The sequence below is a fragment of the Elephantulus edwardii genome, unplaced genomic scaffold (assembly GCF_000299155.1).
Source record: "Elephantulus edwardii isolate Elephantulus edwardi_28Jun2011 unplaced genomic scaffold, EleEdw1.0 scaffold00075, whole genome shotgun sequence".
Classification (NCBI taxonomy): domain Eukaryota; kingdom Metazoa; phylum Chordata; class Mammalia; order Macroscelidea; family Macroscelididae; genus Elephantulus; species Elephantulus edwardii.
Genome location: NW_006399825.1, coordinates 5515802 through 5541171, shown reverse-complemented (window position 1 = coordinate 5541171; position 25370 = coordinate 5515802). Strand labels below are relative to the sequence as shown.

General features: G+C 40.7%; 1 protein-coding gene across 1 annotated transcript in view; it reads left to right on the top strand.

Annotated features, from left to right (window-relative positions):
• The window catches only part of KCTD18 (potassium channel tetramerization domain containing 18), a 29722-nt gene extending 13971 nt beyond the window's left edge, over window positions 1–15751 (top strand). The window contains exons 6-7 of the mRNA XM_006889138.1: window positions 6885–6987; window positions 15262–15751. Coding sequence (XP_006889200.1) covers window positions 6885–6987; window positions 15262–15751 — 593 coding nt within the window. The remainder of the gene's footprint in view (window positions 1–6884; window positions 6988–15261) is intronic.
• The last annotated feature ends 9619 nt before the right edge of the window (window positions 15752–25370 follow it).

The following is a 25370-nucleotide window of genomic DNA, read 5'->3' as shown; positions in this document are numbered from 1 at the left end:
ACCCTATCATATACCACTTTTAAATTATTCTCTCCCTCATCTGTTTCAATGCAGTATACATAATTTATCCAGTTTTTCTCAGTCTTACCCCAACCCTGATATCAGTCCCATTCTACAACAGTGGCACCACACAGTATTTGTCCTTTTGTTACTGAGATATTTCACTCAGCATAATGTCCTCCAGAGTCACCAATTTTGAATAATATTGCATGAGTTCCTTGTTTTTCAATGCAGCATAATATTCCATTGTGTGAATATACCAGAGCTTCTCTATTCATTGGTTTGTTGATGGGCACTTAAGTTGTTTTCAACTCTTTGCTATTGTGAACAAAGCCACAAAAAACATGGGTGTGCATATATCTGCTTGGATGTCAGTTATGGTGTCTTTAGTTATATTCCCAGTATTGGAATTGCTGGGTCAAATGGTATCTCTTTCAGTTATGGTGTCTTTAGGGTATATTCCCAGTATTGGAATTGCTGGGTCAAATGGTATCTCTATTTGCAACTTTTTGAGAAAGCACTATACCACCTTCCACAGTGGTTGCATCATTTTACACTTCCACCAACAGTGAATAAGTGTTCCAGTTTCTCCACAATCTCGCCATCATTTGTTGCTTGCTATTCTGTTAAATTTTGCTGTTCTGACTGGGGTGAGATGATATCTCATAGTTGTTTTGAGATAGATTTTAAAAAATTTTTATTTAACAAAAGTTTATAGAAAGATGGTTAAGATACCTTTAGATGCCTGCTTTGAAAACTGATCATTTTACTAAGCTGCTTTTATCTGAGTTCATAATAATATTGACCTTTAATATCCAGTGTGATGGTTTACATTTCAAATCTCTTAGCCCTAGCTACCAAGGACCTCTCCAGGGTGTTAAGGAACAATGATGTCAGTTTAGAGACTAAGGTGTGTCTGTTTTAGGCCATGGTCTTTTCACTTACTTGTTGTGCATTTGAAAGTTGGGCAGTGACTAAAGATGATAGAAAAAGAATCAATGCTTTTGAGTTGTGGTTGGAGAAAAGTCCTGAATATCCCGTAGACTGGCAGAAGAACAAATAAATCAGTCTCGGAGAAAGTACAGCCAGGGTGCTCCCTGGAGGCAAAGATGGTGTAGCTTCATCTCACATAATTTGAGCATGTTATTAGGAGGGGCTGGTCCTTGGAAAAGGACGTGGTGCTTGCAAAAGTGGAGGGTCTGTGAAAGAGAGGAAGACCCTCAACAAGATGGGTTAACACACTGTATTAATGGGCTCGGTATCAGAGATGATGGGGATGGCACAGGATAGGGCAACGTTCAGATCGATTGCTCATAGGGGCACTGTTAGCCGTATTTGGCTTGATAGTACCTAACAACAGCAGCCCTAAAACTTAATAACTAAAAAGTCACTGTTCCTATTTTATAGATGGGGAAAAGGAGTCTTAGATATCATCACTTGTTTACCAATCATAGGAGTAACTTGTTCTATGCTTAAGTTTGTTTGTATTGAGTCTTGTTAATGGAAAATGGCTCTACATTTAAAAATGAGATCTAGAGAGAAATAAAACACATCCCAGTTTGCAAATTATTTGAAAGCTTCTAGAGGTCAACATTGCAAGTCGTGGGAATGAACAGATGTTTGAGGGAAAGGCCTTTGACAGACTCCATGCCGGCTGACTTCCTGCAGATGGGTGCTAGCACCAGTGCTCTCTTTAGTCAGCTTTGCCCTCTGAGTTTTCCTCCTTCCCCCTTCGCTATCATAGCCTGTGAACAGGCAGGAACAAGCCTAGTAGTGAAAGAAGCAATGTGCTCTTTAAGCTTAGTATTCTAGATTTCCTCTAAGACACTTAAGTTCAAGGAGGACAACCAGAACCCTGGTGCTCTCTGGGTGTGCCTGTGGGTGTACCTTTGCTCGTGCCTCTGTGCCTTGGGTGGCAGGATGCCCTGGAGTCCTCCTGAGGAAGCAGCTGTGGCTCTTCCTTCACTGACTGAAGGGCCCAAAGTGAAGAGCTGGCCTCTCTGCCTTACAAAGCATGCACTGATTTTAAGTTTTAGAAAACATGTAACAAAGCATCACTGTTACTAGAAGTACTGTAGAAAGCCATAAAACAGGAGACAGAACATTCTTCAGAAAGAATTACTGAAAGAAGAGGAGTCTTTGTTATTTGAGGACAATGTCTTTTTAGAAAACCCAAGAGAATCAACTAAAAGTATTTTAAATGATGAACTTAGTAGGCTAGTTGGATACAATGCAAATATTTTAAAATTAATAGCCTACAGTTGGAAATTATAGGTGAAGTCGCATTTGTGATAGTAATACTGAAAAAGAAAACTAGGATAGCCCCAGTAGGAAACATTAGTGGCTTTTTTGAAGAAAACTTTGAAATGTGTTCATCCATCCTTCCTTCCTGACATACTTGTATCTGTTCATCCATCTGTCTGTCCATCCACCTGTCTGTGTGTCTATCTGTTTAAAAAGAAGACTTGGTATGGTCATACAACGGTTCTGAATGAGGAATTTAATTATTATAAACATGTCAGTTCTCCACATATTAAATTATAAGTTCCCTATCTATAACATAGCTTCCACAAAAATATCAGCAGAACTCTGAGAATCTTGAGGAAATGATTCCAGAACTCCTCTGAAAGAATAAAATAACCAAGTATATTTTGGGAAATAAAAGTATATAGGGACATTTGTCTAGCTCTATTTGATAGCAAAAAAAAAAAGATCATCTGTTACTGGTGCAAGAATAGAAGAATAGACGCAGAGGTCAAGTGTAGGCCTCAATAGAGTTTTAACACTAAAAATACTATGTAGTAAAGCATGAACTATGTAGAACTTTAAGATATTTTAAAAATCATAGGGTCACTATACATCACAAGCGACTCAATGGCATAAAAAACAGTAACATACTATGACAGGTTTGGAAGCAGGAGTGGCATCCACTTCCTAAATAACATGCTTCCGGAAACCCTGTGAATTTTGATAAATGTCGATAGTTGTAGAGGGACTTCAAGCCTTTTGTTCATAGAGTTGTTTTGAGTCGTGTGTGCTCAACTCGAAGGTAATAACAGCAACAACAACGATCAAATAAGCAATTGAGAAATACACTAACTACATGGGAGGAAAGCTAAGACGTTAACCTCACACCATTTATCAAAATCATTCCAGGTGGATTAATGGATGAAAAAGGAAGCTAATACACTAACGGGAAATTTAAGCAGGTTAATTGATTTCTTAGAGGGAAAGAAATTATAAGCCTAAAAGATAAAGTTGGTTACATACTGTTTAAACCTTGAAGAACTTTTAAGATATTTTAAAAACTATACACCAAATTAAAAGAGTAATATAAAACAATTAACTGGACAAGAAGTTAATGTCCTTATTATAGAGAGGATTTAATTTGATTATAAAATCAACTACAAAAAAATGCATAAATTTATGTATAGAAAATTCTAAGGAAAATCAACGTGGAGGGAGATCCACTCTCATTATAATGAGAACTGTCTTTTGCATTTCTGATAGAAGTGAAAATTGATTGAACTTTTTTTAAAAAAAACAACATGATGTCAGATGCATCGTGCATCTGATTCAGGCCACAGTCGTTTCACTTAATTTTTATGCATCTGAAAGTTAGTAGTAACCAAGGCTGACAGAAGAATGGATTGATGCCTTTGAATTGTGGTTGGAAATTACTGTATATCCCATGGCCTATCAAAAGAACAAATAAATAAGTCTTGGAGAAAGTGTAGCCAGGGTGCTCTTTGGAGTCAAGGATGGTGAAATTTTCTCTCACATATTTTGGACATATTATTAATAGAGACTTGGAGAGGTCAGTGAAAGAGAGGAAGACCCTCAACAGGAGGGATTAACACAGTGACTGTAACAGTCGACTCAAGTATATCAGAGATGATGAGGATGGCACAGGATAGGGCAAGGTTTGTGATCAGAGGGTCACTCAGTCATAGGCAACTTGATGTCACCTAATGACAACATGTGCAGCTTGCTAAATTGATGATTATTATTGTCAGAAGTTTAGTGATAAAAAGATGCCAAGTCTATTCTTGAAACTTACAAGATGTATGTTTGCACCTTATATCTGGGCATCCTGAGAGACTTGAATTGAGGATATCTCTTCTAGAGGCAATTCGTTTTCTACAAGATAGATGTATACTACCAACCTAGAGGCATTTGAGTAAATATCTTAACTGTGGTCTCTTGAGCTACACAGGTAATATAAACTTTAAGTCCGAAACTTGAAGTTTTATATAAGGCTTTCTTTTGTTTCCTTGCCAGTCTGAGCTTTGTTGTTATATGCCATGGAATCACCTGTAACTCAGCAACCATATGTACATTAGCTCTGAACTCTGCCCTATCCTGAGCCAATCTCATCGTCTTCAACAGACCTAATTCCAGTTCTCCAGTCACTGAGTCAATCCATCTCATCCTGGGTCTTCTCCTGTTCTGTCCCTCCACCCATCTGAGCATGATATCCTTCTCCAAGGACTGGTCCCTTCTGTCCACATGCTCAAAGTATGTGAGAGGGCACTTCAGAATCCTTGCCTCCAAGGAGTAGCTTAATTTCACCCTCTTCAGGACAGACCTGTTTGTTCACCTGGCAGTCCATGGTATGTTCAACACTCTTTTCTGGCACCACAATTCAAAGGCATCAATACTTCTGAAAACATTCCTATGAACTATTTAAATGGAATATATGATTAGGCATTATTTGTATTACAATAGTCCAGAATAAGAGGTGCATAGTAAAGTGGGCCCGGGGAGAGGTGAGAGGGAGGAAGGCAATCATACAACAATAAATGAAAATTTTATTTTAAGGGTGAACTGGGGGATGTGATAAAAATGTACAATAATGAATGAATGAAAATCCAACTTTTCTGTAAACTTTTGTTAAAATCACAATTTGAAAAATTATTTTTAAAAAACCCTAAAAAATAAAACTTATACTGAGTGATACCATGCATTTATAACATTATTATAAAAAAGGCTTACATCTGTAGTTTTTCACTTGAGGTGAAATTCGCATAGAAATTTTTAACCATTTAAAAATGTATAGTTTGGCAGCATTTAGCACACTGACAGTGTTACAGCCCCTTCACCTTTGCCTAGTTTTAGCAACCTTTTCCTACCCTTAAAGGACACCCAGTAAACAAGTGCTCCCCACAGCCACCCGCCGGTCTGCTTTCTCTGTCTCTGTAGGCTTACCTGTTCTGTGTGTTTTGTTGAAATAGAATCCCTCACACAATATGTGACTTTTTGCGTCCATTTTCTTTCGCTTAACATGTTTTCGAGGTTTATAGATTATAGTTTTGGCTTTTAATCAGAAACATAACAAATTTAAAAACTAAAAAAGAGCTTGACTAGGATTTTGGTGTTAATATATTCACTGGGATTATTAGTTTTTGTTTGAAAATATGCATGTTGAATAGTGAAATCTCATATTTGTATCGCAGTTACTGTTTATATAGTGGTTCACAGCAATTGTTAGGTGGTCCTGGGACGCCAGTGAGGTAGATGGGGTAAGTATGTGTCATAATAAACCCCACTGCACAATACTGTTGCATTAGAGCCTACAAAGGCCGGAACCTCTAAAAAAATTGAAAACATGCCAGAGAAGGAAAAGTCAAATATTTCCCTACTGAAAAGAGCAATAGAGAAGTGGTAAGACTGTTAAAGGTGGAAAACTTGCAAGACCTGGACAAGCATGGTGTGCGTTGCAGCTCTCACAGGTTCCACGCACCACCACTGCTGCGCTAACACCCGAAAGCCCAAACCCAGGCCTCAGCCGTTGTGACGCTGTGGGCAGAGGAGAACTGCCTGTATGGTTTCCAGGGCTGTGCGGTTTTTATGGAAGCAGCCTGCCTCATCTTTGTCCCATTGTTGGGTCTGCTGACTTTTTGGTTAGCAGTCCAATTCTTTAACAGCTTTGCCATGAGGGCTCTAACATCAAAGCTTATTGTGAAGCCACCTGGCCTTTAGCGAATGCTTAGCCTGGGCCAGGCCCTAATCTAAGCATTTGTTAAGCATTTAATCCTCACAATAGTCCTGCAACAATTTGTACTATTATCATCATTTCATAGAGAAGAACATTGGGCAGAGGAAGCAACTTTCCCAAGGTCACGGATTAGCAGTAGGTTCTGGGTTCGGGCATTCTTGGCCTGTGAACCCCTGCTCTTGTCCAGCACACTCAGACGTCCAAGGAAGATAGAGTGACCCGCTGGTTTTCTCAGCTAGTAAGTGGCAGGGCCAGGACTGGAGTCCAGCTCTTCCTAGACTCAGGTCTTGAGGCGTGCCACCCCACTGCACTGTCACTTAGTGCCAGTGCTTCTTGTCTATGCCACATGGGGGGTGTGAACCCCACACTCTGCCCAGTCTTTGTGAAACAATGTTGCTGAACATTTTGCAGCAGCCGGTGGCTCTCTTAATTACAGGCAGTCCCCGGTTATGAATGAGCTCAGCTCTTAAGTGTGTCTTTGAGTCGAATTTCTAAGTCAGAACAGGTGCTTCTGATTCTTACCCACTCCGGCGATGCTCAGCATTCAGCACCTAAGCAAAGAACTGTGGTTCAAACCCGTCAGTGACTGTGAGGGGGATGATGCGGCAGTCCGTTTCCAGGAAGACTTAGAACCCTGTGGGGCCAAGGGTCACGAGGAGCCAAAGCCCCTCGATGGCACTGGATTTGTTTAGTTTTGGTTTCTATGCAAGAAAGGCCTGAACCTTTCCAGTGATTTAAAAACTATGTGTAGTAAGTGAAGGTTAAATTAGGGGTTCACTTGTTTCAAATGAGGGCAAATTGACAAAACATTAAAGGACAAGAAGAAGTGGTTTCTGAGTTGGGTGTTTGTAACCTGAGGTGGCCTATATGTCTTTTTCTCTTCTAGGTGTTAGCTACTGGCGGGTCCCTCATGAGCTCATAGAGTGTTGGACGCTGGAAGAGCAGCCTTTACTTGGAAACCTGCGACACATGGCCCCAATTCGAAAAAGGTTGTATCTGCACTCTGTTGACTATCTCATCTCATATCTCATCTCATCTCATCTCATCTCTCCATCCTACATTTGTACTACCTTTTATGAGGGGAACATGAATAATGATTCTTGCCCTTATTAACTTTCATTTATCATTTAGATGATTATTCTATCTCACTATCTGTCAAATAAGAGCAAATGCCACATGGAGCATGTCTGACTTTAACCAACTCCACATGGGGCACTGTCCCTGTCATCAGCAACACAAAACCAGTTCCCGTGAGGTCAGACAGGTCCCCCATGCTACCACATCATTTTGCCCATCCCAACACTAAACTTACTGCTTTAATGGGTCCAGAATCTGATGCGACAGTTCACTGACTCCACAGAACCATATTAGAAAAGTCAAAAGGCTGTATAATTCAAGTCAGTAGCAGAATATAGTCAAGACAGCTTCTGAAATGTGCTCGCAGGTGCCTGACCTTTGAGCCTCCTAGCTTTAGGCCCATGTGCTCTTGGTCCTACCACTTATGGCTCTCCCGCCCTCCATCCCACTCCCTGTCCTCCAGCAGACTTGGTCGAAAGGCTCTCTAACTTTGGTTCAAGGGCATAGCAGTCCCGGGTCTACTCTGTCTCAGGTCTCTGGGTCTCTGCTGCAGCTGCTCTGGTTGCTGCTTCCACAAACCCTGATCTCACTGGCCCAAGAATCTTTGATCTCAGAGAATGTGTTGTAATATCTTGCTCCTACTTTTCTGATGGTGAAGTTCTCCTGTTCTGTTGTTGGGTCCATTCAGTTTAATAGTGAAACTAGCCAGTCCCACTGAGCAGCACACCCTATTTGTTGCATAGCAAAGTCAAAGGGAAGTCATTTCGAACAATAAACTCTTAACACTACACCATCAGAGAACATATCTAGATGAATGGAAAGTTACCAGGACTGTGTATGGAGTGAGACTAACTTTCTAAAGCTGGAGTGTTTTACTACTGAGAGAAGAGAAATCTGTGGTAAGAAATTTCAGAAGTGAAATCCTAATCCTTTCTGGCGATAGTCTGTTTAGCTAGACTTAATATTTAAATTTCTTTTTTTTTCCACTTACTTTCCTTCCTAATATTGCCACAAATTACACCCCTTCCCTTTATTTAATGGTTTTTCCTTGTGTTCCATTAAATTATTACATTTACTCTTTTTCTGTATCTTTCACTGTTTTTTAAATACATACAAAGTAATAGTTCTTTTCTAGTGTCTGAATATTTTCTGAGTACTCAAGGCCTTTAAGATGTTTTCACTAGAGCAAGTATTCTAGAATTTTACTTAATGTTCTGTTGGAATGCCAAACTACTTTATTACTCGTATCCTCTGGATCTGTCACACAAATGCAGAATTTAGTCAAGCTTTCTAGATTAATCATTACATGCCAAACGTATCCTGTTCTTCTTTAAAGGCTCTGATTTTTACCAGTATGTATTTTGCCTTTTGAACCTATTGGTCTTTTTGGTTATTTTTATTTTGTTTTGTTTTTCATTGCCATTGATTCAGAACCAATCTATAGCCGGCCTTCCAGTGGGTTTTCAGAAGCTGTCTAGGACATTGCCCCTCTTTCTTCTGTAGACCAGCTGGTGGATTCAAACTGTCTGTGCTTGAGTTGGCAGTATAACTCCTTACCCTCTAGGCCATCAGAGCAATTGTTGTTATGTGCCATCGAGTTGTTTGCGACTCATAGTGACACTATGTACAACAGCCCTAAACTCTGCTCTTTCCTGTGCCAATCGCACTGTCTCTGACACTCCCATCCCAATTATCCCAGTCACTGAATCAATCCACCTCATAGAGGGCCTTCCTCTCCTGCGCTGTCCCGCCAGCCCTTCCAAGCATGATGTCCCTCTCTAAGGACCGGTCTCTCCTCACAACATGTCCAAAGTATGTTAGATGGAGCCTCAGAATCCTTGCCTCCAAGGAGCGGCCCAATTTAACCCTTTCCAGGATTAATCTGTTTGTTTTCCTAGCAGCCCATGGTACCCTCAATACTCTTTTCCAGCACCACAGCTCAAAGGCATTAGTTCTCCTTCTATCCTCCTTGGTCATTGTCCAACTCTCTGATGCATAACAAATGATAGCAAAGACCATGGCGTGTATCAGACTCACCTTAGTCTCCAGAGAGACACCATTGCTCTTCAGTACTTTGGAGAGGTCCCTAACAGCAGACTTCCCCATGGTAATACGTCTTTTAATTTCCTGGCTACTGGTGCCAAGAGTGTTGACTATGGAGCCAAGAAAATGAAAGCTGTGAACAATCTATTCAGTCTCTTCACCATCCATCCTGATGCTGCCAATTGGCTCAGTGGTGAGAATCTTTGTCTTCTTGACATTGACCTCAATCCATATTGGATACTGCAGTCCTTGACCCTCTGCAGCAAGCGCATCAGGTCCTCCTCAGTTTCAGCAAGCACAGTTGTGTCATCTGCATAACACAGATTGTTGATGAATCTTCCACCAATCTTGACTCCACATTTCTCCTCATAGAGCCCAGCCTCCCGGATAATCTGTTCTGTATACAGGTTGAAAAGGTGTGGAGATAGGACACATCCCTGGCATACACCCTTCCCAATTTTGAACCATGCAGTGTTTCCTTGCTCTGTTCTGACGACTGCCTCTTGGTTCACGTATAGGTTTCTCATTAGCACTGTCAATTGTTCTGGGATTCCCATTCTTCTCAGAGTCAGCCACAGTTTGTTATGATCCACACAGTTAAACGCCTTTGCATAGTCAGTGAAACACAGATATGCATTCTTCTTGTATTCCCTGCTTTCAGCTAAGATCCATCTAACACCAGCTACTATATCCCTAGTACCACGACCCCTTTTAAACCCAGCCTGGACTTCTGGCAGTTCTCTGCTGATGTGCTGTTCCAGTTGTCTTTGGATAATCTTCAGTAGAATCTTGCTTGCATGTGAAATCAATGATATTGTTCTGTAGTTTCCACACTTTGTTGGGTCACCCTTCTTAGGGATGGGAACAAATATAGATCTCTTCCAGTCAGTTGGCCAAGTGGTTGTTCTCCAGATTTCTTGGCACTACTTGGTGAGCATATCCAGGGCAGCATCTGTTAGCCGAAATATGTCAGTTGGTATACCATCAATTCCAAAAGGAATTGGCAGACACAGAAGAATTTAATGAAACAACATATGAGCAAGAGCCTATGGTGATGAGGGGAGAAGTTCAGGCTGCTTTGAAGGATATCGCAAAAAATAAGGCCCCAGGAATAGTTGGTATACCAGAGCAATTAGCAAATATTATTTTAGTCCAGAGTAGTGCTTTTGTCTCTTGTGGGATATTTGATATCTAGAGAGTTTTTTATTTTCACAGCTAGGAAGGGGATTGCTACTGGCATCTAATGGGAAGAGGCCATGGATGCTACTGAATGTCCTCCATGCACAGGACAGCTACCACAACAAGGAATTACCATGCCCCAAAATGCCAGTAGTGCCAGTGATGGGGAAATCCTGGCCTCAAGTTTAAGGGAAGTTGTGGGCCGACAAGACAGCAAGCTGGAGTGGTTATATGGAGGCTCATGAAACCTGGGTTAGTTGTTATTCCTCTGACAGTCTTTTCATTATCATTTTTTTCCTTTTTTACTGTGATTTAAGTGAAAGTTTATAAAGCTACTTGAATTTCCATTCAACCATTCAAACACCATTTGCTTTATAACATTGATTACAACCTCCACAATCTAGCCAAACTTTGCCCATTTCCTCCTGCGATACTGGTTTCCATGAACTCTTCTATCCTTCCCCTTGCAGTTTTTTGAACTTTATCCTGTGGCATGTGCTTCCCTTTTGATCTCTCCTATGGAGTGGCAGGGGGAAACAAATAGTGCTTTTGCATTAGGAGCGCATCTCCCCACTAGATTACCAGAGCTGTCTTATATGACAGCTTGTTCTATGGAGTCAGTGCCTTCCTGGTGTCACTGTTCACCACACGAGCCTGTTGTTTAGCTGCAAGTTGAGCCATGCAAATGAGTTTTATTCTGGGTTCCAAGGGTAACTAAGCCATAGTTTCAGAACTCTGACCATTTGTATCAGACCAGTAATACCCTGGCCTTTTTTGTGTCTTTGACTCTTATTCCACTTCTTTCACCCACTGTATCCAGGACCTTGTGCTCTGATGCATTTTCAAGTGGTCTCCAGAAGTAGCTGAGTACCATCTAGGCCTTTTAGGGTTATGGAGGTTGAGGCTCCCAGGCTCATTAGTCCTTTGGACTAATTATTTCTTTACATCTTGATTTTCTTCCCTCTTCTTTGTTCTGGGCAAGGAGAGACCAGTTTTTGCTGCTAATAAGCTTTTAAGACTCGAGGCACTGCCCACCAAAGAGGAAGATGGAGAACCTTTGTGGACTGGATTATGCCAGTTGACCTTGATGTCCCTTCAGACTACTGCCCCAGGCCCTAAGACCAGCACTCATTCCCTCAGAGAATTTTGTTTATACTTAGGAAGTTTGCATGCTTTTGTACCTTTTAGGCTCTGCTATGTGCATGGATAGATTTACCAGTATGAATGTAGAAATAGCATCAGTCAAACCTTTGTATGGTCATGAGTGGAGTCCTGTTTGAATGTCCATGACTATTTGCTTTGCGTGTTTGCTTATATATCCTCTAGTAAATTGTTGTTATTTGCTGTCAAGTCACCTGCAACTCATAGCCTCATAGTGACCCTATGTACAACAGCCCTAAACCCTGCTCTGTCCTATTCCAATCTTATTGTCTCCGTCTCCGACACACCTACCCTCATATCACCAGTCACTGAATCAATCCATCTCATCAGGGTCTTCCTATCCTACACTGTTCCTTCACCCTTACAAACATGACGTCCCTGTCCATGCACTGGTCCCTCCTTGCAACATGTCCAGAGTATGGCAGATGAAGCTTCAGAATCCTTGCTTCCAAGGAGTAGCCTGGTCTCAGCCTCTCTAGGGTGAACCTGTTTGCTCTCCTAGTAGTCCATGGTATATTCAGTACTCTTCTCCAGCACTGCAGCTCAAAGGCATCAGTTCTCCTTCTCTCATCCCTAGTCATTGTTCAGCTTTCTGATGCATAGCAAGTAATTGTGAAGACCATGGCCTGGATCAGGTGGGCCTCGTTGCTCTTCCAGTAATTTGGAGAGGTCTCTGACAGCAGACTTTCCCACTGCAATTCGTCTTTTAATTTCCTGGCTGCTGGTTGTGGAGCCAAGCAAACTAAAGCTGTTAACAGTCTTAATCTCCTCACTATCTGTCATGATGCTGCCAGTTGACCCAGTGGTGAGAAACTATGTTTTTTTAATGGTGAGCTTGAGTCCATATTAAGGCTGCAGTCCATGACCTTCTACAGCAAGCACTTCAGGTCCTCCTCAGTTTGAGCAAGCAGGGTTGTGTCATCTGCATAAGTAGGTTTTTGATGAGTCTTCCTCCAATCCTGATGCCACATTTCTCCTTATAGAGCCCAGCCTCCCAGATGATCTGTTCTGCATAAATTGAAAAGGTATGGAGATGGGAAACATCCCTGGTGTACATCCTTTCCAGTTTTGCACGATGCAGTGTTTCCTTGCTCTATTTTGAAGATTGCCTCCTGGTCCACATATAGGTTTCACATAAGCACCATCAAGTGTTTTAGGATTACCATTTTTGTTAGAGTTAGCCACAGTTTCTTAAGATCCACACAGTCAAATGCCTTGCATAAGTCAATGAAACAGACATTCCTCTGATAATCCCTGCTTTCAGCCAAGATCCATCTAATGTTAGCTATTATATTCCTAGTACCATGGCCTCTTCTAAACCCAGCGTGCACATGTGGTAGTTCTCTGTTGATGTGCTGTTCCAGTCATTTCTGGGTAATTTTCAGCAGAATCTTGCTAGCATGTGATATTAATGATATTGTTCGATAATTTCTGCACACTGTCAATCACCTTTCTTTGGAATGGGGGCAGAGATAGACCTCTTTCAGACAGTTGGCTAGGTGGTTGTCCTCCAGATTTCTTGGCACAACTTGCCATTTTTTCATGTAGCATATTTAGTTGTGCGTATATGTACCATAGTTTGTTTATTCATCCATTGATGGACACTTGAGTTGCTTCTCTCTCTCTGCTGTTGTAAATAATGCTGCAGTAAATAAGGATATATCTGTTTATGTCATGTTTTTCAGGGTTCGGTTTGTTAGGGTCTTTAATGGCATTTTTTTTCAGAAGTTTATCCTGAGGGTTTCCCACACTGAACAGTAAGACTTGAGAAAGACTAGAGTCAGACCCTGGTGGCTAGACCCTGGTAATGGTAGTCGAGAGACTGTGGCAAGGTGTAACCAGAGGAGCCCTGCTATAAAGGCCATAGTTAAAAGTTTTGCTATGCATGCCAGGTAATTAAGGAGAAACTGCCGTATGACTGCTCTCAGGCAAACCTTGCTGGATGATTAGGAAACCAGAGGTTTCTTGAATTTGTTTTGCTGAACTGAAAGCAGAGCCTGGACTAATTAAAGAATTGTGCCTTGGGACTGCTGGACAAAAACCTTGGATTTGCATTGGATGATATTCTTTGCCTCCCGACTCTCTGACCTGTTTCCCCTAAAAAACTTCATTCTCAGTACCCCAACTATGAGTAAAGTCTGTGAGTTAACAACAAATATCAAACCTCATGCCTGTGTTGTGGCTCTAGAGGCACCTGGGGCAGGGCTATGAGCTTTTTATCTGCTTTATGCTCTGGAGTGGTGCGAGGCTGTGCTATTTTCACTCCCTCTGTCCCTTTGAGACACTCACAGCCCTGTGCTCTCATGTCCCACTTTGAGCCCTCTAGGCACTGCCCCATGGGGTTTTCTAAGCCTTTTACCTGTATGGGAGATGATTGTGGAGTATTTCCTCCTACAGAACTCCTGGAGTGGGCTCAAACCACCAACCTTTGATTTAGCAGCTTAGTCTTTAAGCCACTACACCACCAGATCTCCTTATGTTTCGTTTAGTAATTTTCAACTGCTAGGTGAGTAGGAGTCCATTTCCTTGAATCAGAGTTGTCAAAACAGTGCTGTGTGAGAGGGAGAAGACGTGGAGAACTGATGCTGTACCTCCATTCAGGAGGTGATTTTCATGAAGTGGAACTGGTGGGAGCAGTGGAAAGCATGAGAAGGTTTTTGACAGAAGTGTTTGACAGTTTTGAGCTTTAAATGTTCACCCTTAGGCTTTTTATAATGAGCGTTAAACTCAGTTCAGGAATCGTTGAAAAGTTTCTCCAGTACTTTCAAATTCAAGAAGCATCCAACCCCATCATGCATTTGGTCCTTCTACGAGTTTCCAAAATGTCTTCCACAGAATGCTAATTTTACTGATTGTCAAAGGTAGTTAGTTGTAGAGAGATTGGGGGGGTGGAAATGGATCCAACAGAGTTAAACATTTTCTTACCACTAGCCTCCTCAGAACCAGCCATGAATTTCCTCCCCTCCTCCAGTAAATCTCTTCAAATTGCTGCTGTGGCCAGAAAAACTGATGGTGGGAAGACAAAGTGTAATTCCTGATTGTCCTGTGAATCACAGGACCCATGGGAATAGAGGGATATGTAATATAATTCTTGTGTAACAGTCTCTAAATTTTGGTATTAACATTGTGTATGATTTTTAGGATGGGAAGATTATTTTTAAGGAGATTTTGAGTATGTATTCAAGTCAAAATGAATCTTCAGTTAAACTAGCTAATTTTTCTATTGACCTTTGTTGAGGATGAGAAAGAAATGGGCTCATTTGATACCTGTCAAACCTTTTAACTCCTTGTTGTTTTTATGTGCCCTTGAGTAGAACCCACTGATAGCTGACACTCCAGCAGGTTTTCACAGGCAGTAAATCTCAGAGGAGGAGATTGCCCATCTTTCTCCTATTTTTAATCTTTTTCACACAGTGAAATACTACGCAGCATGCAGGAGCAGTGAATTTGTAAATTATTACCTAACTTGGGAGGGACTGGAGAGCATTATGCTTGGTGAACTAACTCAGTCCCACAAGGACAAATATTATATAAAACCATTATTATAGAATGAGTGTTAAGGATCCAAGGGAGTGGGGGGAACTAAGCATGGGGTTGTATAATTTGATGAGGGGGGTTTGAGGGAAATTGGAAGAATATGTTTTGGAAAACAATATATTCCAATTTTGTAAATAAACTAGTATAATAATTAAAAAAAACCAACAAAAACCATTTTAGCTAATTGTGAAGAGCAGCTTTTGTGATGTTTCCATTTAGTTATTCCCACTGTTACATGGTGAAATGACATGCCTCTGTATTTCCAGGCGACTGGTATCCTTCAGTGAAGAGGAAGGAGGTGTGGACGGTAAGACTGGTCCCAAGCCTGTAAGATTTTTGGGCCCTTCCACCAGCACCCAGATCAAAGTCAAGAACTCGACTTCAGTTAGGCTGTCTCCAGCTAGGGCTCCTCAGACCTCCATTCGAGTGATAGCACACCAGCCTCACAGCGGTTCACCCTCAAGAGCTGCATCCACTGCAGGCACAAAAGCCTGCGAGGAGCCCCGAGTGTCCTGTGGAGCCAAGGGTACTGAAAATGGGGCTGCATACCCACCTCCAGCAAAGGTTCTTCTGTCTGACAAGAAGGCTACGCCCAGTCGAGTGATCAAACTGAAGCGGACTCCACTGTGTGCCACTGTGCCTTCTCAGCCCCCTGCTGCGACTGGAACCCAGACCCACTCCCCTGAGCTTCCCGCAGCTGGAGCTTCCAGCACCACGGGAGTGTGGACCGAAAATGGGAAAGACGGAAATAATTGATAAGTGAAGCTGTTGGTTGTCTCCCCTAGCTGCTGGTGTGTTTGAAACAAATAAGCGGCTCTGCTTCTTGATGCCATCAAGGTGAACACTCAGACTTATGCTTAGGATAATTACGAGAAAAATGACTTGTGTGAAGTAGGAATGGCAGAAGGGAGTGTTTAAAGTGGCTGAGGCTACATATATGTCCATTTTCCCAAAATTTAAATGATTATTTGACTAGAATAGTTTAAATTTCAGTTTTAAAATATTTTTTTTTAATGATTAATATTGAGGTAACACATTGCTGCGAAATGATCACTAGAGAGATTGTCTACTTTGCTGCTGAAATACTGATAGACTCAAGGCATGTTGTAATGTTCCTCTTTGTAGCACAGGAGCAGGAGTGAAATTTGGGCATAGATTTTTCTTGACTGGAGAAATAGAAGAGAGAATGATACAGTGCTTCCCTGACACAGCCCAAAGAGACTGTGGACCCAGTGTCCATGAGGGAGAGAATGTTGACCCAGGGAGATTCCCTGCAGAAGGGCTCGTGTTCTCAAAAGACAATATGAAAAGATAGGACGGCAAAAAAAGCGACAGTAATTCAGACTCCTTCTTTCTGATTCTCAGTTGAACTGCTTTCTTTTTTAGGTTGACGTTTCTTACTCCTACTATTATTTTTTCCTCTTTTCCGTTCCTCATTGTGAACCCTGTAGGACAAAGTAAAACTGCCCATGGGGCGTCCAAGGTCACTAACCTCTGTGGCCGCAGAGGCCTCACCTTCCTCCTGCGGAGCAGCTGGTGGACTGAGCCTCCGAATATTTTGATCTCTGTCCCACTCAGGCTCCGTCGGAATTGGCTCGATGGTGATGGATTTCATCTTGATGATTTTCCGTTAGTTTTATTTATATACCACAAGGTGATTTCTCGGGATAAGAACTTCATGTCTTTGGCACGAGGTGTTAAAATATTTTGAGTTGTCAAGTTTTGAAAGTATTTTGGGAAAGAAACATTCAGGTTTAACTTTTTAAAGTTAGTATTTGTTTTTTCAGAAATTACCATGGAAGAGTCACTTTGAGATTTTCTCAGTGGTTTTTTTATGCATAAAGTTTCCACATAACTTGAATTTAATATTTTTTAAGCAGAATATTAATCCTCTATTTTTTCATAGCTGTTGAGTTGTGTTTACACTTGTATTTTATGGTTTATAATTGGACCACATATTTCTACCTTCAGTGAACAAATGCCTTCAGTGTGTTAAAAATAAGTTCACAAAATAGGGTACTTTTTACTCAAATTTTTATCATGTACTTGCATTATTTTGACAAAGCAAAATAAGTATTCTCAAAAACATTACTTTTTACAAAATAAAGCAAAACCTTTCCATAAAAAGTGACACTTTCTATCAATGCACTCATTTACACTTTGGAGTCACTTTCCTATTTTGAAAGCTTTTTGTTGATACTTTTTGTCGTTATTTGCTGCCAACTCAGCTCTGACTAACCTGATGTACACCAGAATGGAACGCACCACAGTCCTGCACCACTTCCGTGATGTTTGAGCCCCATGTTGAAGCTATTTTCTAACTGAGGATTTTCGTCGTGTTTGATGACCCTCTACCATACATTATGTCCTCTTCTGGTGACTAGTCTTCTCTGATCATGTGTCCATAGTAGGCATGATCAAGATTTGCCCTCCTCACGTCGAAAGAGTTGTGTTCAGTTTATACAGGTGCCCGTTTCTGCCTGAAGAACGGCTTTCTTGCTTCTTGTTGTATACTGTCGAGTTGGAACCAACCTAGAGCTGACCCTCTAGCAGTTTTTCAGAAGCAATGGGAAGAGATTACTCATTATTCTCCTGCGGAGCAGCTAGTGGATTCGAACCATATGCTTCTTACCAGTAGAACACCAGAGCTCCCTTTTTTGCTTAGATAATGTAAAAAGTTTTTAAACCGATTTTGGGTGAACATCCAAATACAAGCAGTTTTAAAAAATTGATAGGATCTTTGATTACAAAAAGCAATTATTTAATTAAGGATTTATAAATATTCATATTCAGTTGTTGTTAGTTGCTGTCAGGTCCCTTTAAATTCATGCCAGCCTCATGTGACAGAGTAGAACTGCCCCATAGAGTTTTCTAGGCTGTAATCTTTATGGGAACAAATTACCCAGTCTCCTTTCCTTGGAGCCATTTTGGGTGAATTCAAACCCACCAACCTTTCAGAAATGCTTAGTAACTTATGAAAAGGACTGTGATAGAAAATCCAAGCACTTTAAAAAAATCATCGGTCATAGTGAAGCTTAAGAGCTATCAATCAGGATATTCTTAGTACTGCTGGATATAGGGCATTTTAGATTGCTGATACATATAAGAAAGTATTTTACTAATATGTATCATATGTTCATGTGTATTTTCTACATAATAGACATTTACCTGGAAAGGAGGCATAAAGACCATTAGTCAGGATGATTGAGTCAACAGTTTCCCTTTGAATAAAACATTTGAAAGGAAATTTATTAGACTTTACTGGAAGTGTGTCATTTGGAATAACTGAGGTGGGAAAGGGACTTGTGGGTATCAGGACTCAAAAGTCAAACGGGATGTTCAAGCACCTTAAACTTTATTTTTGGATGTGGTTACCCAGGGGTTAAGTAAATTTTACATGATAGATTGTTTTTCCTAATTAGAGACTCTGCAAACTTAAAAAGTGTTGTAGCTTAGCATGACCCATTGCTCTTCCTGAAGGAAAAATAAGGTCTGTGGGGAGAAGTGGCTTTTAAATATTACTTTTGAGACTAGATCTATGCAGTTGACAGTGCAGAGGGCACTGTGGAAGTTCTTAAAGTGACCAGGATATTTAAGTATTGCACATACTAAAAAAGACACTTGACTGTGTGCCCTTCTGTGTGTTACAAACCAGTTCACCCTGATTAAAATTCTATTTTGGAGAACAAAGCTGGTAATGGGGACCTATTGAGACTTTGTTTTGTTTAGTTTTTAAAAAATAAGATTTTGTTTCAATATTGTCTTACTGTTTTATAAGGTATTATTTTTTAATATTTTGTTTATTTTGCTTTTTAGCTTTAGGAAAACAATGTAAATATGTCTCAAAACCCTCATTGCTGTGGAGTTAGAACTGACTCATAGCTGACTCTCCACCAGGTTTTTAGAGGATGGGAGTCTCACAGAAATTGCCTCCTTCCAAGGAGCAGCTGGTGGATTTGAACTTCCTGCCTTTGCGTTGGTGGCATAACTTCTTACCCATTAGGTTATTGTTGTGTATTACCTAGTTGGAACTGACCCGTAGCTGAGCCTCTAGTGGGTTTTCAGAGGCAGTAAACTGCACAGGAGGCAATTGCTCATCCTCCTGTGGAGTAGCTGGTTGGTTTGAACATCATTCCATTAGGTTGGTAGTTCAATCCCTTACAGCTAAGCCAGCAGTCCTCCTTATCACTAGGACATTAGAGCTCCCTATAATTGTTACCAAGTTCACTGCAGCTCATAACAACTCTGTGAACAGCAGGTCTGCACTCTGTACTATCCTGTGCCATTATCATCATCTCTGATGTACTGGAGACCATTGCTACAAATCAGTCAATCCATCTTGTTGAGGGTCTTCCTTACTTCTGCTGACTCTCCACCTTTCAATGTATGATGCCTTTTTACAAGGACTTGTCCCTTCTAACAAAATGCCCAAAGTACATGAGACGGTTCCACTATTTTTGCCTCTAAGGAACACCCTGATTGTGATTTGTGTAAGATTTATTTGTTCTTTTGAGAGTCCATGGGATATTCAATACTCTTTTCCAACACCACAACTCAAAGGCATCTTTGAATTTCTGTCATTCTTACTCATTGTCCAACTTTCAGATGCATGTTTTTGTTATGTGCTGTCAAGTTGACTCTGACCCATAGCGATACAATGCACAACAGCTCTGAATCATATTCTATCCTGAGCTAATCTCAGTGCCTCTGACACACCTTCTCTCATTACCCTTGTTACTGTGACAGTCCATCTCATCTGGAGTCTTCCTCTGTTGTGCTGTCCCTCCACCCTTCTAAGCATGATGCCCTTCTCCAAAGACTGGTCCCTGCTGGAAACATACTCAAAGTATGTGAGACGAAGCTTCAGAATCCTTGCCTTCAAGGAGCAGCTTGCTTTCACCCTCTCCAGGACAGACCTGTTTGTTCTCTTGACAGCCCATGTTATGTTCAGTATTCTTCTCTAGCACCACAACTCAAAGATACCAAGTCTTCTGACACCTTTGGTCATTGTCCAGCTTTCTGATGCATAGCAAGTAATTGCAAAGACTATGGTCTGCATCAGGTGCACTTTAGTCTCTAGACTGACATTGTTGCTCTTCAGTACTCTGGAGAGGTCCCTGACAGCAGATTTTCCTAATGCAATTCATCTTTTGATTTCCTGGCTGCTGGTGCCAAGAGTGTTATTTTGGAACTGAGCAAGCTGAATGAAACTGTTAACAATCTCAATCTCTTTTCCATCATGGTGCTGCCAATAAGCTAAATGGTGAAAATCTTTGTCTTCTTGATGGTGAGCTTCAATCCATATTGCAAACTACAGTTCTTGACTTTCTGCAACAAATGTTTCAGGCCCTCCTTAGTTTCAGCAAGCAATGTTGTGCCATCTACATAACACAGGTTGTTGATGATTCTTAAAAAGACCATGGTTTGAAGTAGTTGCACCATGCTCTTTAAACTGACAATTTCTCCTTTGCACTTCAGAGAAGTCCTTAATAGAAGATTTTCCCTATATTTAACATGTCTTTTGATTTCTCAGATGCTGGTACAGGAGTGCTGATTTTGGATCCATGTAAGATGATGTTTCTTATTATTCATCCTGCTAAAATTAATAGACTATTTGTAAAAAGTCTCAGGTCAATGTGCTCCATCTTTCATGATATTGCCTGTTGGCCAAGTGGTGAGGATTTTTGTTTTCTTGATATTGAGATGTAATCTGTATCGAAAATTGCAGTCTTTGAATCTGAAGCGTTTTAAGTCAAGGTTGTGCCATCTGCATAATGCAGGTTGTTGAGTCTTCATATCCTGATGCCACACTCTGTTCTTTTGGCAGTCCATGGGATATTCAGTACTCTTTTCTAACACCACAACTCAAAGACATCAATCCTTCTCCTATCACACTTATATATTATCTAACTCTCAGATGCATAGCAGGTGATTGGAAAGACTGTGGCATGAATGAGGAACATGTTAGCCATTAAACTGGTATCATTACTATTCAGGACTTTGGGGAAATCCCTGATAGCTGACTTTCACAATGCTGTATGTCTCCTGATCTCCTGACTGCTGGTACCAATGGTGTTGAGTATGGATCCAAGAAAGATGAAATGATAATTTCAATCTTTCCTCCATCTATCATGATGTATTTTGGCCCAATGGCGAGAATATTTGTTTTCTTGATGTTGTAATCTACTTTGAAGACTGCAGGCCTTTTTCCTCTGCAGCAAACACATCAAGTCCTCCTTTCTTTGAGTAAATCCAACTGTGACATCTTCATAATGCAGGTTGTTGATGAGTCTTCCTCCAATCCTTATGCCACACACTTCTTCATAGAATCTAGCTTCTTTCTTGAATGATTTGTTCAGTATACAGATTGAATAGGTATGGAGAAAGGATACAGCCCTGATTTATACCTTCCTTGATTTTTTAAAGTATGCAGTGTTCTCTTGTTGACAAAACATCTTGATCTAGGTATAGATTTCATATGAGCATAATTGTTTTGGAATTCTCATTCTTCTCAATGTCAGCCATGATTTGATAAGATCCACACCATCAAATATGTTTTTGCATAGTTAATAGAACACAAGTAGACAGTCTTCTGGTATTCTCTGCTTTCTGCCAAGATCCATCCAATATTGGCTATGATGTTCCTGGTACCACAGCCTCTTCTAAACCCAGCTTGTGTTTCTGGTAGTGCCTTGTTGATTTTCCAGTTCTAGTCATTTTTGGATGATCTTTAGCAGGACTTTGCATACATATGATATTAGTGTTATTATTCTGTAATTTCCACACTGTTAGATCACTTTTTTTAAAAAAAATAGGAATAAATATGATCTCTTTCAGTCAGCTGACAGATAGTTTTCCTCCAGATTTCTTCACACAACCTGGTGAGCACATCCAGCATCCACTTGCTGAAATACATAAACTGGTATTCCATCAGTTCCTTAGACCTTGTTTTTTTGCCATTTCCTTTAGAGCAGCTTGAACTTCCTCCTTCATCACCATTGCCTCTTGATCATAACTTGTTTCATGAAATTCATCTGCCTCAGCCAATTCTTTTTGATACAATGAGTCTGTACTCTTATCTTCAGTTAATGCTTCCTGGGTCATTCAATATTCTCCTCATAGCATCCTTAAATATTGCAACTTGAGGCTTGAGTTTGTTCTTCAGTTCCTTCAGTTTAAGAAATGATGAGCTAATTTTCCCCCTTTGATTTTCTTTTTTTTTGTTTTTTTTTTTATTTTTAAAAATAAAGGTTTTGTCAGCACACTGAATAGTTTTTAAAAACTGTATGAACTGTATCAGTAGAAATACCAGGTTTATCTTGCACAATGCCAATGCCAAGAAAACCAATGATGCCAGATACTGAATTTCTCTTGCACTGTCCTTTGAACATCCTGATTTTCTGATTCCAGGTCTTTGCACATTTAGTTATAAATATTTTTCTTTTATTAAAATTTTCTACTAGTTTATTTACAAAATTCTAATAGTTTTTAAGAACAAATTCTTTCAGTTTTCCTCACCCCGCCCTCATCAAATTGTACAACCCCATGACTAATCCCCCCTCACCCTGCACATCCTTGTTCTTTGCTTCCGCCCTCTCTCACCCCTCTTGGATCCTTATACTCATTCTATGTTAACAGTTTAATACAGTATTTATCCTTGTGGGACTGAGTTAGTTCACTCAGTATAATACTCTCCAATCCCTCCCAAGTTAGGTAATAATTTACAAAATCATTGTTCGTACATGCTGCATAGTATTCCATTGTGTGTATATACCATAATTTCTCAAGCCATCGTTTGTGATTGGACATTTGGGCTGTTTCCATGTTCTTGCTATGGCGAATAATGCTGCAATGCACAGTGCTGTACAAATCTCAGTTTGTGCCTCAGTTCTCATTTTCTCAGGATTTATATTTTGCTTTGTCTTCCTGAGCTGCCTTTTGAAATCTGTTCAGCTCATTAATTTTCTGATTTTTTTCCCTTCATTTTGGCTTCTCAGCATTCTAGTGCAATATTTAGAGTCTCTTCTGACATCCATCTTGTTTTTTTCTTCCTCCTTTGTCTTAGTAATAACCTTTTGCATTCTTCATGCTTGCATATTAATGATATTGTTCATTAATTTCCACATTCTATTGGGTTACTTTCTTGGTAATGGGAACAAATATAGATCTCTTCCAGTCAATGGGACAGGTCACTGTCTTCCAAATTTCCTTGCACAGACTGATGAGGATGCCCAGGACTGCATTTGTTATTTGGAGCATGTCAGTTGGTATCCTTCACATCCTGAGACCTGATCTATCTAGCTATCATCTTTTTTTTTTTTTTGGTTAATGCCTTCAGTGCAGCTTAGACTTCTTCCCTCATCACCATTGACTTTTTTTCCCCTCATATGCTACTTCCTGAAACTTTTCAGCATTGGCCAGTTTGTTTTTGTTTAGTGGCTCCATGAATTCTCTCCGTTTCTTTTGATGCTTCCTGCGCCATTCAAGATTTTTCCCAAAGTGTCTCAATCTTGTAATTTGAGGCTTGAATTTGTCAGTTCTGTTTAAGAAATACTGAGTGAGTTCTTCCTTACTCTTCTTCAACTCCAGCTCTCCGCACATTCCTTTACCATACTTTGTTATGTCTTTTTGAGCTGCCCTTCAAATCTTCTGTTCAGCTTTTCTTCGGTCATTTCTTCTCTTTGTTTTGGCTTCTCAATGTTCTAGTGCAATTTTCAGAGTCTCTTTGTGACATCCATTTGGTCTTTTCTTTCTCCTCTGTCTTTGTAAGAACCTTTTGTTCTCTTTGTGGATGGTATCTTTGATGTCATTCTACAGTTCATCTGGTCTTTGATCCTTAGTGTTCAGCCCCTTAAACCTAGTCTTGAGTTATTTCCCCAGGGAGCAGCACCCAGACGTACAGCGGGCACAGGTCAGGGGCGACAGAGTGCCATCTTCTCCATGGAGATCTCATTAATCTTCATTAACTCTCTTAGAGATCAAGAAATGTGGGTCAGAAAAGGCTGTGCAGTAACCACAGACACCCCCCCCCCGCCCCATACATTTTAACTCCTTAATTTGATGTCTGTAGAATGGTAGCACACCTTTTCTCACTTTAAACCATTAAGGGCCCCCTTGCTCTGTTCACACAGTAGCCTCTTGGTGTAGGTATAGGTTTCACACAAGCACAGTTAAGTGTTTGGGAATTCTCATCCTTCTCAGTGTTTGCCATAATTAGTCATAATCCACACAGTTGTATGCCTTTGCATAGTCCTTAAAACCAAAATAGACATTCTTCTGGAATTATTTGTTTTCAGCCAGGATCCATCTGGCTTTTTGTTTTATTTTCTTGATCCATAGTCAGTACACCTGGTACCCACAGCCAGGAGGTTAGGAGACACAATTGCAATCCCAAAATCTGTGGTTAGGGACCTCTCCAAATTGTTTAAGAGAAATGATGTCATTTGAGGACTAATGTGCACTTGACTCAGGGCATGGTCTTTTCAGTCACTTGCTGTGCATCTGAGAGCTAGACAATAAGGATAACAAAAGAAGAATTGATGCCTTTGAGCTGTACTATTGGAGAAAAATACTGAATATCCCATGGACAGCCAAAAGAACAAACAAGTATGTGTTGGAGAATGTGCAGCCAGAGTGTGGCTTGGAGGCAAAGATGATGAAGTTTTGTCTCATATACTTTGGGCATGTTGCTAGGAGAGGTTATCCCTTGGAGAGGTACATCAAGCTTGGGAATGTGGAGGTATCATGAAGGAGAGGAAGACCTAAACCAGGTGGATTGACACAGTGACTGCAGCAGTGAGATCCAGTATGTCAGAGATTGTGAAGATGGCACAGGATAGGGTCAGTATGTGTCATGATGACAAGAAGGAGAACAGCAACACTCCAGCCTAAAGGATAGCTAAGTGGGGGGAGTAGACATAATCTGTGACCCTGCTTAATAATATTTTCTAGTAGGAAAGTATTAAATTACTGGTTTTTACTTCGTGATCTCTTTCCCAACTGACTGGAACTCAGACATCTCTGTACCTGTAGAGTGTGCCTGGCATACTCAGGAGACCTTTGGTAACTTTTGGACCAACTGGCCCCCGACTCCTAATTATTTCAGAGTATTTCTCTGGCAGGTGTCTTCAGAGGATATAGAAACTGATTTCTGCTGGGGACAATATGGAAGGTGCTTGTCAACGTTCCTTTCACAGTGGTTCTTGCTGATTACCACAACTGCTACTAGAAATGGCTGCAATAGTACTATTCATGTTGGATTTCTCTTTCCTCAAGTTGGGAAGGGCGTACGCCAGGGACACATCCTATCTCCATACCTTTTCAACCTATATGCAGAACAGATTATCCGGGAGGCTGGGCTCTATGAGGAGAAATG